The following is a 19906-nucleotide window of genomic DNA, read 5'->3' as shown; positions in this document are numbered from 1 at the left end:
TTGTCTACCTACCATGTTTCACAATGAAGAGCTTCCTAATAAATAAACTTACTTGTAGAGGTCGAAGGGGTCGTGGTGGAAACTGCAATGGAAAAATAATAAGTATTACTACAAGAGTCCAGAGGAAAGAAAACAGTAGCTAAAATCCCACCAACATTCAGTTCAGGATTTGTGTCAAAGACACTAGGAGCACCTTTCATCAGTGGACCAGGCCCAAAGATTTACAGCACTTGCTTCAGACTCCCAGCTGTGACCTTGTGATTCTGGAACATTTTCATCATGGTGAGAGCATCAGTCACACCAATATCTGAGGTTCTCCGCATTGCAAGATAGAATAACTTCTACTATTTCAAAGTTTTCTTAGTTCAACATGATAAAGCCATGCAAAAGCATAGTTAAAAACAGTTGTAAGAAGCCAAATTTCTATGCAATCTATCTGTAAAATCCTTACCTGGGGTAGTTGTTGTTGTGGTGGTGGTGGTAGGTGTCGTTGTTTCTGTGGTAGTTGTTTCTGTGGTGGTGGTAGTGGTAGGTGTAGGTGTAGATGTGGGGCAAAATGATGAGCAGCAGTAAACACTGATCTCATAATTGAGGCACTTAGGCTTCGGAATCATGCCTCCTGGGACTTGGTCTCTATTATTACAGATAAGCCCAGTGGAAACATCACATGTCAGTTTTTGTCCTAAATCTTCAATGGGGATGCCAGGGTATTTCAGAGCTCTGCACGAAATATTTAGTGGATTCTCACATATGGCTGAGGCATTCCATGCTCTAATTTTGTCATAGGTTTCATAATCACCATATTTTGGGCCATATTTTGGCTCAGTCACACTAATCCAGTCAGACCACCAACAATATTGATATAGAGGTGTACATGGTGCTGCAAGACAACAACGGAACATATATTTTAGAAAGAAGAGAAACATGCATGACATAGTAGTGAAGTAAGCAGTGCTGAGGGTGACTCATTGGATGTGCATTGGTCCAAAACAAATAATTAGTGCAAACACGAAGATCTGACATGAGAGCAGGATTATGATCTCATCTACACCAGTTTTAGTCACAAGTGCTTCAGTTCAAGTCCATGGGGGTAAACTAGCCTAAAAATAGTGCAAGATCAGAATCAGGCTGTGAATGTGCTAAATTGGTGTTTCTTTTGCACAGAAAATCATGTAGCATGAACAGTTATATGTCAGAGTAGAATGGAAGAGGGAACAAGATCAAGTAGGCACTTCCTACTTTATCTGACATTCTCCTGTTAGTTGTTTTCCCAGCCACTTGCATCTGATAGAAATGATACAGGGGCAGGGCAGGAGAGCAGATATAAGCATTCAAATTATTTATAAAACAAATTTAACTGTATTAAATACATACGCCTTCCCTCTCACACACACAATTTTCTGAGATAATAAACTGTCTGAAAGAAACCAAAATTTGCTAAGTTGTATAAAATATAGACTGTAGAGAACATCCTCATTATAACACAAGGGATTCTATCCTAATCACTGAAGCCAGAGCAATTGCAGCAGTGGAGTGAGGGTGCAAACTGGCTGGACTCCGCAGATGCACTCTGGCTGACTCAACTGGAAAGCCCTCTGGGCTTTCCAAGGAGAACATGGCAGACTGGCGGACACAAAACCCTTAAAAAGGATGCAGCATCTGTTCCTTATGTGCAGCCCTTCTCCAATTTACTGTGCGAGGGATGCAGAACAGCAAAGTCATGTTCTCCTCCACTTTGGGATATGTGCAGCGTCATTGCTAGTAATAGACACTCTAGTCTTTGTGACCTGGTTCTCTTTTTGCCCAGATGTATAAGGGGTGAGGGATCTCAGTCCCACCACCCCTCCTCCCACCTTTGTGCACTTTAGAAGAGGTAATCACAATCTAGGGTGAAAGGAAATTCTTTGACACACCCCCCAAATCGTGAGCCAGAGACTGCAGCAGCATACAAAGTAAATAAGAGCACAAGAAGCCTTACCTCACCTTGCCCCCTTTAACTTCCTACAAAATTCCTGCACTGGTTAGTCACAATCATGGACGGCTCCAGGCCCTAGCACGCCAAGCGTGTGTCTGGGGCGGCAAGCCATGGGGGACGCTCTGCCGGTCGCCGCAAGGGTGGAAAGCAGGTTGCCTTCGGCGGCATGCCTGTGGAAGGTCCACTGGTCCCACAGCTTAGGTGGACCTCCTGCAGGCGTGCCACCGAATCCGTGGGACTGGGGACCTCCCACAGGCAAGCTGCCGAAGACAGCCTGCCTGCCAGTGCTTGGGGCGGCAAAATACCTAGAGCCGCCCCTGGTCACAATAACAATCCCTGACACTCCTCTCAGTGAGCAATATGAACTCATTCTCACTCTGCATGCACTATATTCTAGATTCTTAAAGTTCCACCTTTTCTATCTGGAAGATTGTGTCTTTTTTATAGGAACATCAATAGTATTCAGTAGAATTGACACCATAGGACAAAAAATCCCCTCCAGGACTGGTGGATCGAGGGCTGCATATATCGAGGAATATATGCAAATGTGATAAATATTATGCATATCCAGGGATGCAGTAATCACTCATCCCACCCAAGTCCTTACATGTGGGAGAGACATAGTAAAAATAGTCTGATCACCAGTCTTGGATAGGAACACGGAGTGCATACTTATATTAACTCCTTAGCCCATGAGTAGCTCAGCATTACCTGCCTACAAAGCAGCCCTAGGGAAACTTTGCACACTTCTTTAATATCAGTTTCAGCCTCCTGAGGTTTGGTCGGACAGATGTGGAACCAGTTTACACAGGAGTAAGTGTCTTACTATGCCCCCTTACTCCCATGTAAAACAGTGGTGGGATTTGTTCCAATTGAAAATACAAGTCGCTATTATTTTATTCTGAAGTCTCAAAAAATATCCTTGTTCAAAATCAATTGGTAATACATATTTTTAAATTATCAATTACATTTAAATTAGTAGGGGAAAGGGTATCTTGGCCAAAATGTATATTGTTGAAATAAAAGAAGGTGGGGGAGTTTTTTCCAGTTGATGCTATATTTCATATCATTTTTTGTTACAAATTCTGGAAGGCTAAACAGGTTAAATAAATATCTGCTGTTAGGACACTTTGGTTTATACCTTCCATGTCTATCTTACTGTATCCTAATTTTACTGATGGTTACCTTTGGTTAATGAGAATCATGTGTACACGTAAATATTGTTATTGTTATCATTAACTATGGGAAGTTATTCTTCAATTCATACCCATTGAAGTACTGTTTGTGGTTCCTGTTGTAGCACTTGATGGTGGCCTGGTGGTAGTTGCAGTGGTTGAAGGCTTAGTGGTGTTAGTTGTAGTAGTTGTTGGTGTTGGGGTTGAAGTGAGTGTTGGATGTTTAGTGGTGCTGGTTGTCAGGGCGGTCACTGGAATGGGTGTTGGGGGCTCAGTGCTAGTAGTGGTTGTTGGTGTGATGGTAGGAGTGGTTGCTATGGGGAGTGGAGGCTTAGTATTAGTTGTAGGATGTGGGGGGGTTGGGGTTCATTGGTAGTTGTGGTAGTGGGTGTGGAGCTTTGATGAAAGTGTGATTGTGGCTGTGGGGTTGGAGACTCAAGTGGTAATTGTGTTGGTGAGTGTGTGGGTTGGTGGTTTGGTGGTAGCTGTGGATGTGGGGTTGGGGCTCTTTGGTTGCTGTACTTGGGACTGTGGGGTTGGAGGCTGAGTGGTAGTTTTGAGGGAAGGGTTGGGGGGCCAGTGGTAGGTGTACTGGTTAGCGCTGGGTGCTTGCTGGTCATTGCAGTGATAGTTGTAATTGTGGTGCATTCTGGCCAGCATCACTATTTGCTGATCTCATAACTGAGGCACACAGGTACTGGAATCAGGCCTCCTGTGACCTGGTCTTTATTATTACAGATAATCTCAGTGAAAACAACACATTGCAAGTTTTGTCCTAAATCTACACTGGAGATGAGAGGGAATTCCTGAGTTCTCCATGAAATATTCAGTGTATTCTCATATATCATTGAGCAGTTCCACACTGTGATTTTTTCATAGGTTTCTAATAATCATTTTCTGGGCCATGTAAACACTTCAAAGAGTCGCCATTCAAGGAGATCCCGACTCTCTTACACCAGCCTTTACATCATCACTGATTAAGGTCTAGAGACTTTTATGTGTGTCACAGCTGGTTACACCAGATCAAAAGTTGCCTGACTGTTTAAAAGCAAGCTTTTTGTTTTGCCACTTAATTCGAAAAATGCAAGGAGGAAATACACACACACACACACACACACACACACACACACACACACACACACACACACACACACACACACACGCATGCATGCACTCTTTTACATTCTAAAATGAAAATATATTTCTTTGCTGCCTTCCTATGTCTTTTTCTTCCTTGTCCTTTGTTGTCTACCTACCATGTTTCACAATGAAGAGCTTCCTAATAAATAAACTTACTTGTAGAGGTCGAAGGGGTCGTGGTGGAAACTGCAATGGAAAAATAATAAGTATTACTACAAGAGTCCAGAGGAAAGAAAACAGTAGCTAAAATCCCACCAACATTCAGTTCAGGATTTGTGTCCAAGACACTAGGGGCACCTTCCATCAGTGGACCAGGCCCAAAGATTTACAGCACTTGCTTCAGACTCCCAGCTGTGACTTTGTGATTCTGGAACATTTTCATCATGGTGAGAGCATCAGTCACACCAATATCTGAGGTTCTCCGCATTGCAAGATAGAATAACTTCTAGTATTTCAAGTTTTCTTAGTTCAACATGATAAAGCCATGCAAAAGCATAGTTAAAAACAGTTGTAAGAAGCCAAATTTCTATGCAATCCATCTGTAAAACCCTTACCTGGGGTAGTTGTTGCTGTGGTGGTGGTGGTAGGTGTAGGAGGAGATGTGGGGCAAAATGATGAGCAGCAGTAAACACTGATCTCATAATTGAGGCACATAGGCATCGGATTCATGCTCCCTGGGACTTGGTCTCTATTATTACAGATAAGCCCAGTGGAAACGTCACATGTCAGTTTTTGTCCTAAATCTTCAATGGGGATGCCAGGGAATTTCAGAGCTCTGCACGAAATATTTAGTGGATTCTCACATATGGCTGAGGCATTCCATGCTCTAATTTTGTCATAGGTTTCATAATCACCATATTTTGGGCCATATTTTGGCTCAGTCACACTAATCCAGTCAGACCACCAACAATATTGAGATAGAGGTGTACATGGTGCTGCAAGACAACAACGGAACATATATTTTAGAAAGAAGAGAAACAGGCATGACATAGTAGTGAAGTAAGCAGTGCTGAGGGTGACTCATTGGATGTACATTGGTCCAAAACAAATAATTAGTGCAAAAACAAAGATCTGACATGAGAGCAGGATGATGATCTCATCTACACCAGTTTAAGTCACAAGTGCTTCAATTCAAGTCCATGGAGGTAAACTGCCTAAAAATAGTGCAAGATCAGAATCACACTGTGAATGTGCTAAAATAGTGTTTTTTATGCACAGAAAACCACGTAGCATGAACAGTTACATGTCAGAGTGGAATGGAAGTGGGAAGAAGATCAAGTAGGCACTTCCTACTTTATCTCACACCCTCCTGTTAGTTGCTTTTCCAGCAACTCGCATCTAAATTCTGTATTGCTACAATGAATTAACTGGTATAGTATAAAGATCCAGAACAAAGTAGCCATAAAGCAGTGTTTCATCGCCTAAAGTAGACTTGCAGTGGCTCATCGGGCAATGAGACAGTATCCTGAGGTAGTATGTCACCAGGATAGAGAAGTACTCATGGGGCATAATCAGATATTGTAATACCAAGCCTCAGTCTGCAATCACTGTCCTGTGCATATACTGAAAATATAGTCAGTAAGTCCTTCTGCAGAGAGTTAAACAAATACACATACATGCTTTTGTGGAATCAATACTTCTTATAATGGAACCTGTGGTTATTACTGATGGATATGATACAAGTGGGGAAAAAGGAGAGCAGATGTAAATATCCAAATTATTTATAAAACAAATTTAACTGTATTAAATATATATACCTCCTCTCTCTCACACACAGTTTTCAGAGATAATAACTCTCTGAGAAAATCCAAAATATGCTAAGCTATATAAAATATAAACTGTAGAGAACATCCCTCATTACAACACAAAGTAATCTATCCTAAATCCAGAGCAATTGCAGCAGTGGCGTGAGGGTGTAAACCGGCTGGACTCCGCAGATGCATTCTGCCTGACTCAGCTGGAAAGCCTCTGGGCTTCTCAAGGAGAACATGGCACACTGGAGGACACAAAACCCTTAAAAAGGGTGCAGCATCTCCTCCTTATGTGCAGCCTTGCTCCAATTAACTGTGCTAGGGATGCAGAACAGCAGAGCCATGTTCTCCTCCACTTTGGGATATGTGCAGTGTCATTGCTAGTAACAGACACTCTGGTCTTTGTGACCTGGTGCTCTTTTTGCCCAGATGTATAAGTGGCGAGGGATCTCTGTCCCACCACCCCTCCTCCCACCTTTGTGCACTTTAGAAGGGCTAATCACAATCTAGGGGGAAAGGAAATTCTTTGACACCCCCCCCAAATCGTGAGCCAGAGACTGTAGCAGCATACAAAGTAAATAAGAGCACAAGAAGCCTTACCTCACCTTGCCCCCTTTAACTTCCTACAAAATTCCTGCACTGGTTAGTCACAATCAGGGACGGCTCCAGGCCCTAGCACGCCAAGCGTGTGTCTGGGGCAGCAAGCCATTGGGGGCGCTCTGCCAGTCGCTGCAAGGGCGGTAGGCAGGTTGCCTTCGGTGGCATGCCTGTGGAAGGTCCGCTGGTCCCACGGCTTAGGTGGACCTCCTGCAGGCAGGCCACGAAATCCGTGGGACTGGGGACCTCCCACAGGCAAGCTGCCGAAGACAGCCTGCCTGCCGTGCTTGGGGCGGCAAAATACCTAGAGCCGCCCCAGGTCACAATAACAATCCTTACACTCCTCTCAATGAGCAATATGAACTCATTCTCACTCTGCATGCACTATATTCTAGATTCTTAAAGTTCCACCTTTTCTATCTGGAAGTTGTGTCTTTTTTATAGGAACATCAATAGTATTCAGTAGAATTGACACCATAGGACAAAAAATCCCCTCCACGACTTTTGGGATCGAGGGCTGCATACATCGAGGAATATATGCAAATGTGATAAATATTATGCAAATCCAGGGATGCAGTAATCTCTCATCTCACCCAAGCCTTACATGTGGGAGAGACATAGTAAAAATAGTCTGATCACCAGTCTTGGATAGGAACATGGAATTCATACTAATATAAACTCCTTAGCCCATGAGTAGCTCAGCATCACCTGCCTACAAAGCAGCCCTAGGGAAACTTTGCACACTCTTTAATATCAGTTTCAGCCTCCTGAGGTTTGGTCGGGCAGACGTGGAACCAGTTTACACAGGAGTAAGGGTCTTAATATGCCCCCTACTCCCATTTAAAACAGTGGTGGGATTTGTTCCAATTGAAAATACAAGTCGCTGTTATTTTATTCTGAAGTCTCAAAAAATATCTTGTTCAAAATCAATTGGTAATACATATTTTTAAATTATCAATTACATTTAAATTAGTAGGGGAAAGGGTATCTTGGCCAAAATGTATATTGTTGAAATAAAAGAAGGTGGGGGAGTTTTTTCCAGTTGATGCTATATTTCATATCATTTTTTGTTACAAATTCTGGAAGGCTAAACAGGTTAAATAAATATCTGCTGTTAGGACACTTTGGTTTATACCTTCCATGTCTATCTTACTGTATCCTAATTTTTACTGATGGTTACCTTTGGTTAATGAGAATCATGTGTACACGTAAATATTGTTATTGTTATCATTAACTATGGGAAGTTATTCTTCAATTCATACCCATTGAAGTACTGTTTGTGGTTCCTGTTGTAGCACTTAATGGTGGCCTGGTGGTAGTTGCAGTGGTTGAAGGCTTAGTGGTGTTAGTTGTAGTAGTTGTTGGTGTTGGGGTTGAAGTGAGTGTTGGATGTTTAGTGGTGCTGGTTGTCAGGGCGGTCACTGGAATGGTGTTGGGGGCTCAGTGCTAGTAGTGGTTGTTGGTGTGATGGTAGGAGTGGGTTGCTATGGGGAGTGGAGGCTTAGTATTAGTTGTAGGTGTGGGGGGTTGGGGTTCATTGGTAGTTGTGGTAGTGGGTGTGGAGCTTTGATGAAAGTGTGATTGTGGCTGTGGGGTTGGAGACTCAGTGGTAATTGTGTTGGTGAGTGTGTGGGTTGGTGGTTTGGTGGTAGCTGTGGATGTGGGGTTGGGGCTCTTTGGTTGCTGTACTTGGGACTGTGGGGTTGGAGGCTGAGTGGTAGTTTTGAGGGAAGGGTTGGGGGGCCAGTGGTAGGTGTACTGGTTAGCGCTGGGGGCTTGCTGGTCATTGCAGTGATAGTTGTAATTGTGGTGCATTCTGGCCAGCATCACTATTTGCTGATCTCATAACTGAGGCACACAGGTACTGGAATCAGGCCTCCTGTGACCTGGTCTTTATTATTACAGATAATCTCAGTGAAAACAACACATTGCAAGTTTTGTCCTAAATCTACACTGGAGATGAGAGGGAATTCCTGAGTTCTCCATGAAATATTCAGTGTATTCTCATATATCATTGAGCAGTTCCACACTGTGATTTTTTCATAGGTTTCTAATAATCATTTCCTGGGCCATGTAAACACTTCAAAGAGTCGCCATTCAAGGAGATCCCGACTCTCTTACACCAGCCTTTACATCATCACTGATTAAGGTCTAGAGACTTTTATGTGTGTCACAGCTGGTTACACCAGATCTAAAGTTGCCTGACTGTTTAAAAGCAAGCTTTTTGTTTTGCCACTTAATTCGAAAAATGCAAGGAGGAAATACACACACACACACACACACACACACACACACACACACACGCATGCACTCTTTTACATTCTAAAATGAAAATATATTTCTTTGCTGCCTTCCTATGTCTTTTTCTTCCTTGTCCTTTGTTGTCTACCTACCATGTTTCACAATGAAGAGCTTCCTAATAAATAAACTTACTTGTAGAGGTCGAAGGGGTCGTGGTGGAAACTGCAATGGAAAAAATAATAAGTATTACTACAAGAGTCCAGAGGAAAGAAAACAGTAGCTAAAATCCCACCAACATTCAGTTCAGGATTTGTGTCCAAGACACTAGGGGCACCTTTCATCAGTGGACCAGGCCCAAAGATTTACAGCACTTGCTTCAGACTCCCAGCTGTGACCTTGTGATTCTGGAACATTTTCATCATGGTGAGAGCATCAGTCACACCAATATCTGAGGTTCTCCGCATTGCAAGATAGAATAACTTCTAGTATTTCAAAGTTTTCTTAGTTCAACATGATAAAGCCATGCAAAAGCATAGTTAAAAACAGTTGTAAGAAGCCAAATTTCTATGCAATCCATCTGTAAAACCCTTACCTGGGGTAGTTGTTGTTGTGGTGGTGGTGGTAGGTGTCGTTGTTTCTGTGGTAGTTGTTTCTGTGGTGGTGGTGGTGGTAGGTGTAGGTGTAGATGTGGGGCAAAATGATGAGCAGCAGTAAACACTGATCTCATAATTGAGGCACATAGGCATCGGATTCATGCTCCCTGGGACTTGGTCTCTATTATTACAGATAAGCCCAGTGGAAACGTCACATGTCAGTTTTTGTCCTAAATCTTCAATGGGGATGCCAGGGAATTTTAGAGCTCTGCACGAAATATTTAGTGGATTCTCACATATGGCTGAGGCATTCCATGCTCTAATTTTGTCATAGGTTTCATAATCACCATATTTTGGGCCATATTTTGGCTCAGTCACACTAATCCAGTCAGACCACCAACAATATTGAGATAGAGGTGTACATGGTGCTGCAAGACAACAACGGAACATATATTTTAGAAAGAAGAGAAACAGGCATGACATAGTAGTGAAGTAAGCAGTGCTGAGGGTGACTCATTGGATGTACATTGGTCCAAAACAAATAATTAGTGCAAAAACAAAGATCTGACATGAGAGCAGGATGATGATCTCATCTACACCAGTTTAAGTCACAAGTGCTTCAATTCAAGTCCATGGAGGTAAACTGCCTAAAAATAGTGCAAGATCAGAATCACACTGTGAATGTGCTAAAATAGTGTTTTTTATGCACAGAAAACCACGTAGCATGAACAGTTACATGTCAGAGTGGAATGGAAGTGGGAAGAAGATCAAGTAGGCACTTCCTACTTTATCTCACACCCTCCTGTTAGTTGCTTTTCCAGCAACTCGCATCTAAATTCTGTTATTGCTACAATGAATTAACTGGTATAGTATAAAGATCCAGAACAAAGTAGCCATAAAGCAGTGTTTCATCGCCTAAAGTAGACTTGCAGTGGCTCATCGGGCAATGAGACAGTATCCTGAGGTAGTATGTCATCAGGATAGAGAAGTACTCATGGGGCATAATCAGATATTGTAATACCAAGCCTCAGTCTGCAATCACTGTCCTGTGCATATACTGAAAATATAGTCAGTAAGTCCTTCTGCAGAGAGTTAAACAAATACACATACATGCTTTTGTGGAATCAATACTTCTTATAATGGAACCTGTGGTTATTACTGATGGATATGATACAAGTGGGGAAAAAGGAGAGCAGATGTAAATATCCAAATTATTTATAAAACAAATTTAACTGTATTAAATATATATACCTCCTCTCTCTCACACACAGTTTTCAGAGATAATAACTCTCTGAGAAAATCCAAAATATGCTAAGCTATATAAAATATAAACTGTAGAGAACATCCTCATTACAACACAAAGTAATCTATCCTAAATCCAGAGCAATTGCAGCAGTGGAGTGAGGGTGCAAACTGGCTGGACTCCGCAGATGCACTCTGGCTGACTCAACTGGAAAGCCTCTGGGCTTCTCAAGGAGAACATGGCACACTGGAGGTCACAAAACCCTTAAAAAGGCTGCAGCATCTTCTCCTTATGTGCAGCCTTGCTCCAATTAACTGTGCTAGGGATGCAGAACAGCAGAGCCATGTTCTCCTCCACTTTGGGATATGTGCAGCGTCATTGCTAGTAATAGACACTCTGGTCTTTGTGACCTGGTGCTCTTTTTGCCCAGATGTATAAGTGGCGAGGGATCTCTGTCCCACCACCCCTCCTCCCACCTTTGTGCACTTTAGAAGGGCTAATCACAATCTAGGGTGAAAGGAAATTCTTTGACACACCCCCCAAATCGTGAGCCAGAGACTGCAGCAGCATACAAAGTAAATAAGAGCACAAGAAGCCTTACCTCACCTTGCCCCCTTTAACTTCCTACAAAATTCCTGCACTGGTTAGTCACAATCATGGACGGCTCCAGGCCCTAGCACGCCAAGCGTGTGTCTGGGGCGGCAAGCCATGGGGGACGCTCTACCGGTCGCCGCAAGGGTGGAAAGCAGGTTGCCTTCGGCGGCATGCCTGTGGAAGGTCCACTGGTCCCACAGCTTAGGTGGACCTCCTGCAGGCGTGCCACCGAATCCGTGGGACTGGGGACCTCCCACAGGCAAGCTGCCGAAGACAGCCTGCCTGCCGTGCTTGGGGCGGCAAAATACCTAGAGCCGCCCTGGTCATAATAACAATCCCTGCACTCCTCTCAGTGAGCAATATGAACTCATTCTCACTCTGCATGCACTATATTCTAGATTCTTAAAGTTCCACCTTTTCTATCTGGAAGATGTGTCTTTTTTATAGGAACATCAATAGTATTCAGTAGAATTGACACCATAGGACAAAAAATCCCCTCCAGGACTGGTGGAATCGAGGGCTGCATATATCGAGGAATATATGCAAATGTGATAAATATTATGCATATCCAGGGATGCAGTAATCACTCATCCCACCCAAGTCTTACATGTGGGAGAGACATAGTAAAAATAGTCTGATCACCAGTCTTGGATAGGAACACGGAGTGCATACTTATATTAACTCCTTAGCCCATGAGTAGCTCAGCATTACCTGCCTACAAAGCAGCCCTAGGGAAACTTTGCACATTCTTTAATATCAGTTTCAGCCTCCTGAGGTTTGGTGGGACAGATGTGGAACCAGTTTACACAGGAGTAAGTGTCTTCCTATGCCCATTACTCCCATGTAAAACAGTGGTGGGATTTGTTCCAATTGAAAATACAAGTCGCTATTATTTTATTCTGAAGTCTCAAAAAATATCTTGTTCAAAATCAATTGGTAATACATATTTTTAAATTATCAATTACATTTAAATTAGTAGGGGAAAGGGTATCTTGGCCAAAATGTATATTGTTGAAATAAAAGAAGGTGGGGGAGTTTTTTCCAGTTGATGCTATATTTCATATCATTTTTTGTTACAAATTCTGGAAGGCTAAACAGGTTAAATAAATATCTGCTGTTAGGACACTTTGGTTTATACCTTCCATGTCTATCTTACTGTATCCTAATTTTTACTGATGGTTACCTTTGGTTAATGAGAATCATGTGTACACGTAAATATTGTTATTGTTATCATTAACTATGGGAAGTTATTCTTCAATTCATACCCATTGAAGTACTGTTTGTGGTTCTGTTGTAGCACTTGATGGTGGCCTGGTGGTAGTTGCAGTGGTTGAAGGCTTAGTGGTGTTAGTTGTAGTAGTTGTTGGTGTTGGGGTTGAAGTGAGTGTTGGATGTTTAGTGGTGCTGGTTGTCAGGGCGGTCACTGGAATGGGTGTTGGGGGCTCAGTGCTAGTAGTGGTTGTTGGTGTGATGGTAGGAGTGGTTGCTATGGGGAGTGGAGGCTTAGTATTAGTTGTAGGTGTGGGGGGTTGGGGTTCATTGGTAGTTGTGGTAGTGGGTGTGGAGCTTTGATGAAAGTGTGATTGTGGCTGTGGGGTTGGAGACTCAGTGGTAATTGTGTTGGTGAGTGTGTGGGTTGGTGGTTTGGTGGTAGCTGTGGATGTGGGGTTGGGGCTCTTTGGTTGCTGTACTTGGGACTGTGGGGTTGGAGGCTGAGTGGTAGTTTTGAGGGAAGGGTTGGGGGGCCAGTGGTAGGTGTACTGGTTAGCGCTGGGTGCTTGCTGATCATTGCAGTGATAGTTGTAATTGTGGTGCATTCTGGCCAGCATCACTATTTGCTGATCTCATAACTGAGGCACACAGGTACTGGAATCAGGCCTCCTGTGACCTGGTCTTTATTATTACAGATAATCTCAGTGAAAACAACACATTGCAAGTTTTGTCCTAAATCTACACTGGAGATGAGAGGGAATTCCTGAGTTCTCCATGAAATATTCAGTGTATTCTCATATATCATTGAGCAGTTCCACACTGTGATTTTTTCATAGGTTTCTAATAATCATTTTCTGGGCCATGTAAACACTTCAAAGAGTCGCCATTCAAGGAGATCCCGACTCTCTTACACCAGCCTTTACATCATCACTGATTAAGGTCTAGAGACTTTTATGTGTGTCACAGCTGGTTACACCAGATCTAAAGTTGCCTGACTGTTTAAAAGCAAGCTTTTTGTTTTGCCACTTAATTCGAAAAATGCAAGGAGGAAATACACACACACACACACACACACACACACACACACATGCATGCACTCTTTTACATTCTAAAATGAAAATATATTTCTTTGCTGCCTTCCTATGTCTTTTTCTTCCTTGTCCTTTGTTGTCTACCTACCATGTTTCACAATGAAGAGCTTCCTAATAAATAAACTTACTTGTAGAGGTCGAAGGGGTCGTGGTTGGAAACTGCAATGGAAAAATAATAAGTATTACTACAAGAGTCCAGAGGAAAGAAAACAGTAGCTAAAATCCCACCAACATTCAGTTCAGGATTTGTGTCCAAGACACTAGGGGCACCTTCCATCAGTGGACCAGGCCCAAAGATTTACAGCACTTGCTTCAGACTCCCAGCTGTGACTTTGTGATTCTGGAACATTTTCATCATGGTGAGAGCATCAGTCACACCAATATCTGAGGTTCTCCGCATTGCAAGATAGAATAACTTCTAGTATTTCAAAGTTTTCTTAGTTCAACATGATAAAGCCATGCAAAAGCATAGTTAAAAACAGTTGTAAGAAGCCAAATTTCTATGCAATCCATCTGTAAAACCCTTACCTGGGGTAGTTGTTGCTGTGGTGGTGGTGGTAGGTGTAGGAGGAGATGTGGGGCAAAATGATGAGCAGCAGTAAACACTGATCTCATAATTGAGGCACATAGGCATCGGATTCATGCTCCCTGGGACTTGGTCTCTATTATTACAGATAAGCCCAGTGGAAACGTCACATGTCAGTTTTTGTCCTAAATCTTCAATGGGGATGCCAGGGAATTTCAGAGCTCTGCACGAAATATTTAGTGGATTCTCACATATGGCTGAGGCATTCCATGCTCTAATTTTGTCATAGGTTTCATAATCACCATATTTTGGGCCATATTTTGGCTCAGTCACACTAATCCAGTCAGACCACCAACAATATTGAGGATAGAGGTGTACATGGTGCTGCAAGACAACAACGGAACATATATTTTAGAAAGAAGAGAAACAGGCATGACATAGTAGTGAAGTAAGCAGTGCTGAGGGTGACTCATTGGATGTACATTGGTCCAAAACAAATAATTAGTGCAAACACAAAGATCTGACATGAGAGCAGGATGATGATCTCATCTACACCAGTTTAAGTCACAAGTGCTTCAATTCAAGTCCATGGAGGTAAACTGCCTAAAAATAGTGCAAGATCAGAATCACACTGTGAATGTGCTAAAATAGTGTTTTTTATGCACAGAAAACCATGTAGCATGAACAGTTACATGTCAGAGTGGAATGGAAGTGGGAAAGAAGATCAAGTAGGCACTTCCTACTTTATCTCACACCCTCCTGTTAGTTGCTTTTCCAGCAACTCGCATCTAAATTCTGTTATTGCTACAATGAATTAACTGGTATAGTATAAAGATCCAGAACAAAGTAGCCATAAAGCAGTGTTTCATCGCCTAAAGTAGACTTGCAGTGGCTCATCGGGCAATGAGACAGTATCCTGAGGTAGTATGTCACCAGGATAGAGAAGTACTCATGGGGCATAATCAGATATTGTAATACCAAGCCTCAGTCTGCAATCACTGTCCTGTGCATATACTGAAAATATAGTCAGTAAGTCCTTCTGCAGAGAGTTAAACAAATACACATACATGCTTTTGTGGAATCAATACTTCTTATAATGGAACCTGTGGTTATTACTGATGGATATGATACAAGTGGGGGAAAAAGGAGAGCAGATGTAAATATCCAAATTATTTATAAAACAAATTTAACTGTATTAAATATATATACCTCCTCTCTCTCACACACAGTTTTTCAGAGATAATAACTCTCTGAGAAAATCCAAAATATGCTAAGCTATATAAAATATAAACTGTAGAGAACATCCCTCATTACAACACAAAGTAATCTATCCTAAATCCAGAGCAATTGCAGCAGTGGCGTGAGGGTGTAAAACCGGCTGGACTCCGCAGATGCATTCTGCCTGACTCAGCTGGAAAGCCTCTGGGCTTCTCAAGGAGAACATGGCACACTGGAGGACACAAAACCCTTAAAAAGGGTGCAGCATCTCCTCCTTATGTGCAGCCTTGCTCCAATTAACTGTGCTAGGGATGCAGAACAGCAGAGCCATGTTTCTCCTCCACTTTGGGATATGTGCAGTCGTCATTGCTAGTAATAGACACTCTAGGTCTTTGTGACCTGGTGCTCTTTTTGCCCAGATGTATAAGGGGTGAGGGATCTCAGTCCCACCACCCCTCCTCCCACCTTTGTGCACTTTAGAAGAGCTAATCACAATCTAGGGTGAAAGGAAATTCTTTGACACACCCCCCAAATCGTGAGCCAGAGACTGCAGCAGCATACAAAGTAAATAAGAGCACAAGAAGCCTTACCTCACCTTGCCCCCTTTAACTTCCTACAAAATTCCTGCACTGGTTAGTCACAATCAGGGACGGCTCCAGGCCCTAGCATGCCAAGCATGTGCCTGGGGCGGCAAGCCATGGGGGACGCTCTGCCGGTCGCCGCAAGGGTGGAAAGCAGGTTGCCTTCGGTGGCATGCCTGTGGAAGGTCCGCTGGTCCCACGGCTTAGGTGGATCTCCTGCAGGCGAGCCACCGAATCCATGGGACTGGGGACCTCCCACAGGCAAGCTGCTGAAGACAGCCTGCCTGCCATGCTTGGGGCGGCAAAATACCTAGAGCCGCCCCTGGTCACAATAACAATCCTTACACTCCTCTCAATGAGCAATATGAACTCATTCTCACTCTGCATGCACTATATTCTAGATTCTTAAAGTTCCACCTTTTCTATCTGGAAGTTGTGTCTTTTTTATAGGAACATCAATAGTATTCAGTAGAATTGACACCATAGGACAAAAAATCCCCTCCAGGACTTTTGGGATCGAGGGCTGCATACATCTAGGAATATATGCAAATGTGATAAATATTATGCATATCCAGGGATGCAGTAATCACTCATCCCATCCAAGCCTTACATGTGGGAGAGACATAGTAAAAATAGTCTGAGCACCAGTCTTGGATAGGAACACGGAGTGCATACTTATATTAACTCCTTAGCCCATGAGTAGCTCAGCATCACCTGCCTACAAAGCAGCCCTAGGGAAACTTTGCACACTCTTTAATATCAGTTTCAGCCTCCTGAGGTTTGGTCGGACAGATGTGGAACCAGTTTACACAGGAGTAAGGGTCTTAATATGCCCCCTACTCCCATTTAAAACAGTGGTGGGATTTGTTCCAACTGAAAATACAAGTCGCTATTATTTTATTCTGAAGTCTCAAAAAATACCTTGTTCAAAATCAATTGGTAATACATATTTTTAAATTATCAATTACATTTAAATTAGTAAGGGAAAGGGTATCTTGGCCTAAATGCATATTGTTGAAATAAAAGAAGGTGGGGGAGTTTTTTCCAGTTGATGCTATATTTCATATCATTTTTTGTTACAAATTCTGGAAGGCTAAACAGGTTAAATAAATATCTGCTGTTAGGACACTTTGGTTTATACCTTCCATGTCCATCTTACTGTATCCTAATTTTTACTGATGGTTACCTTTGGTTAATGAGAATCATGTGTACACGTAAATATTGTTATTGTTATCATTAACTATGGGAAGTTATTCTTCAATTCATACCCATTGAAGTACTGTTTGTGGTTCCTGTTGTAGCACTTAATGGTGGCCTGGTGGTAGCTGCAGTGGTTGAAGGCTTAGTGGTGTTAGTTGTAGTAGTTGTTGGTGTTGGGGTTGAAGTGAGTGTTGGATGTTTAGTGGTGCTGGTTGTCGGGGCGGTCACTGGAATGGGTGTTGGGGGCTCAGTGCTAGTAGTGGTTGTTGGTGTGATGGTGGGAGTGGTTGGTATGGGGAGTGGAGGCTTAGTATTAGTTGTGGATGTGGGGGGTTGGGGTTCATTGGTAGTTGTGGTAGTGGGTGTGGAGCTTTGATGAAAGTGTGATTGCGGCTGTGGGGTTGGAGACTCAATGGTAATTGTGTTGGTGAGTGTGTGGGTTGGTGGTTTGGTGGTAGCTGTGGATGTGGGGTTGGGGCTCTTTGGTTGCTGTACTTGGGACTGTGGGGTTGGAGGCTGAGTGGTAGTTTTGAGGGAAGGGTTGGCGGGCCAGTGGTAGGTGTACTGGTTAGCGCTGGGGGCTTGGTGGTCATTGCAGTGATAGTTGTAATTGTGGTGCATTCTGGCCAGCATCACTATTTGCTGATCTCATAACTGAGGCAGACAGGTACTGGAATCAGGCCTCCTGTGACTTGGTCTTTATTATTACAGATAATCTCAGTGAAAACAACACATTGCAAGTTTTGTCCTAAATCTACACTGGAGATGAGAGGGAATTCCTGAGTTCTCCATGAAATATTCAGTGTATTCTCATATATCATTGAGCAGTTCCACACTGTGATTTTTTCATAGGTTTCTAATAATCATTTCCTGGGCCATGTAAACACTTCAAAGAGTCGCCATTCAAGGAGATCCCGACTCTCTTACACCAGCCTTTACATCATTACTGATTAAGGTCTAGAGACTTTTATGTGTGTCACAGCTGGTTACACCAGATCTAAAGTTGCCTGACTGTTTAAAAGCAAGCTTTTTGTTTTGCCACTTAATTCGAAAAATGCAAGGAGGAAATACACACACACACACACACACGCACTCTTTTACATTCTAAAATGAAAATATATTTCTTTGCTGCCTTCCTATGTCTTTTTCTTCCTTGTCCTTTGTTGTCTACCTACCATGTTTCACAATGAAGAGCTTCCTAATAAATAAACTTACTTGTAGAGGTCGAAGGGGTCGTGGTGGAAACTGCAATGGAAAAATAATAAGTATTACTACAAGAGTCCAGAGGAAAGAAAACAGTAGCTAAAATCCCACCAACATTCAGTTCAGGATTTGTGTCCAAGACACTAGGGGCACCTTCCATCAGTGGACCAGGCCCAAAGATTTACAGCACTTGCTTCAGACTCCCAGCTGTGACCTTGTGATTCTGGAACATTTTCATCATGGTGAGAGCATCAGTCACACCAATATCTGAGGTTCTCCGCATTGCAAGATAGAATAACTTCTAGTATTTCAAAGTTTTCTTAGTTCAACATGATAAAGCCATGCAAAAGCATAGTTAAAAACAGTTGTAAGAAGCCAAATTTCTATGCAATCCATCTGTAAAACCCTTACCTGGGGTAGTTGTTGCTGTGGTGGTGGTGGTAGGTGTCGTTGTTTCTGTGGTAGTTGTTTCTGTGGTGGTGGTAGGTGTAGGTGTAGATGTGTGGCAAAATGATGAGCAGCAGTAAACACTGATCTCATAATTGAGGCACTTAGGTATCGGAATCATGCCTCCTGGGATTTGGTCTCTATTATTACAGATAAGCCCAGTGGAAACGTCACATGTCAGTTTTTGTCCTAAATCTTCAATGGGGATGCCAGGGAATTTCAGAGCTCTGCACGAAATATTTAGTGGATTCTCACATATGGCTGAGGCATTCCATGCTCTAATTTTGTCATAGGTTTCATAATCACCATATTTTGGGCCATATTTTGGCTCAGTCACACTAATCCAGTCAGACCACCAACAATATTGATATAGAGGTGTACATGGTGCTGCAAGACAACAACGGAACATATATTTTAGAAAGAAGAGAAACAGGCATGACATAGTAGTGAAGTAAGCAGTGCTGAGGGTGACTCATTGGATGTACATTGGTCCAAAACAAATAATTAGTGCAAACACAAAGATCTGACATGAGAGCAGGATGATGATCTCATCTACACCAGTTTAAGTCACAAGTGCTTCAATTCAAGTCCATGGAGGTAAACTGCCTAAAAATAGTGCAAGATCAGAATCACACTGTGAATGTGCTAAAATAGTGTTTTTTATGCACAGAAAACCATGTAGCATGAACAGTTACATGTCAGAGTGGAATGGAAGTGGGAAGAAGATCAAGTAGACACTTCCTACTTTATCTCACACCCTCCTGTTAGTTGCTTTTCCAGCAACTCGCATCTAAATTCTGTTATTGCTACAATGAATTAACTGGTATAGTATAAAGATCCAGAACAAAGTAGCCATAAAGCAGTGTTTCATCGCCTAAAGTAGACTTGCAGTGGCTCATCGGGCAAAGAGACAGTATCCTGAGGTAGTATGTCACCAGGATAGAGAAGTACTCATGGGGCATAATCAGATATTGTAATACCAAGCCTCAGTCTGCAATCACTGTCCTGTGCATATACTGAAAATATAGTCAGTAAGTCCTTCTGCAGAGAGTTAAACAAATACACATACATGCTTTTGTGGAATCAATACTTCTTATAATGGAACCTTTGGTTATTACT

The 19906-nt window shown here is 42.5% G+C and overlaps 1 protein-coding gene across 1 annotated transcript in view; it reads right to left on the bottom strand.

Annotated features, from left to right (window-relative positions):
* The window catches only part of MUC2 (mucin 2, oligomeric mucus/gel-forming), a 79519-nt gene that overhangs the window by 20912 nt on the left and 38701 nt on the right, over positions 1–19906 (bottom strand). Inside the window, exons 30-35 of the mRNA XM_050955974.1 lie at positions 18752–19174; positions 9472–9900; positions 9072–9101; positions 4845–5225; positions 3243–3464; positions 452–880 (exon numbers count right to left, since the gene is read on the bottom strand). Of these exons, the coding sequence (XP_050811931.1) occupies positions 452–880; positions 3243–3464; positions 4845–5225; positions 9072–9101; positions 9472–9900; positions 18752–19174 (1914 nt within the window). The remainder of the gene's footprint in view (positions 1–451; positions 881–3242; positions 3465–4844; positions 5226–9071; positions 9102–9471; positions 9901–18751; positions 19175–19906) is intronic.

Source organism: Gopherus flavomarginatus, chromosome 5 (genome assembly GCF_025201925.1).
Source record: "Gopherus flavomarginatus isolate rGopFla2 chromosome 5, rGopFla2.mat.asm, whole genome shotgun sequence".
Lineage (NCBI taxonomy): Eukaryota > Metazoa > Chordata > Testudines > Testudinidae > Gopherus > Gopherus flavomarginatus.
The sequence above is the reverse complement of the archived record's forward strand: the minus strand, read 5'-3'. Positions and strand labels throughout refer to the sequence as shown.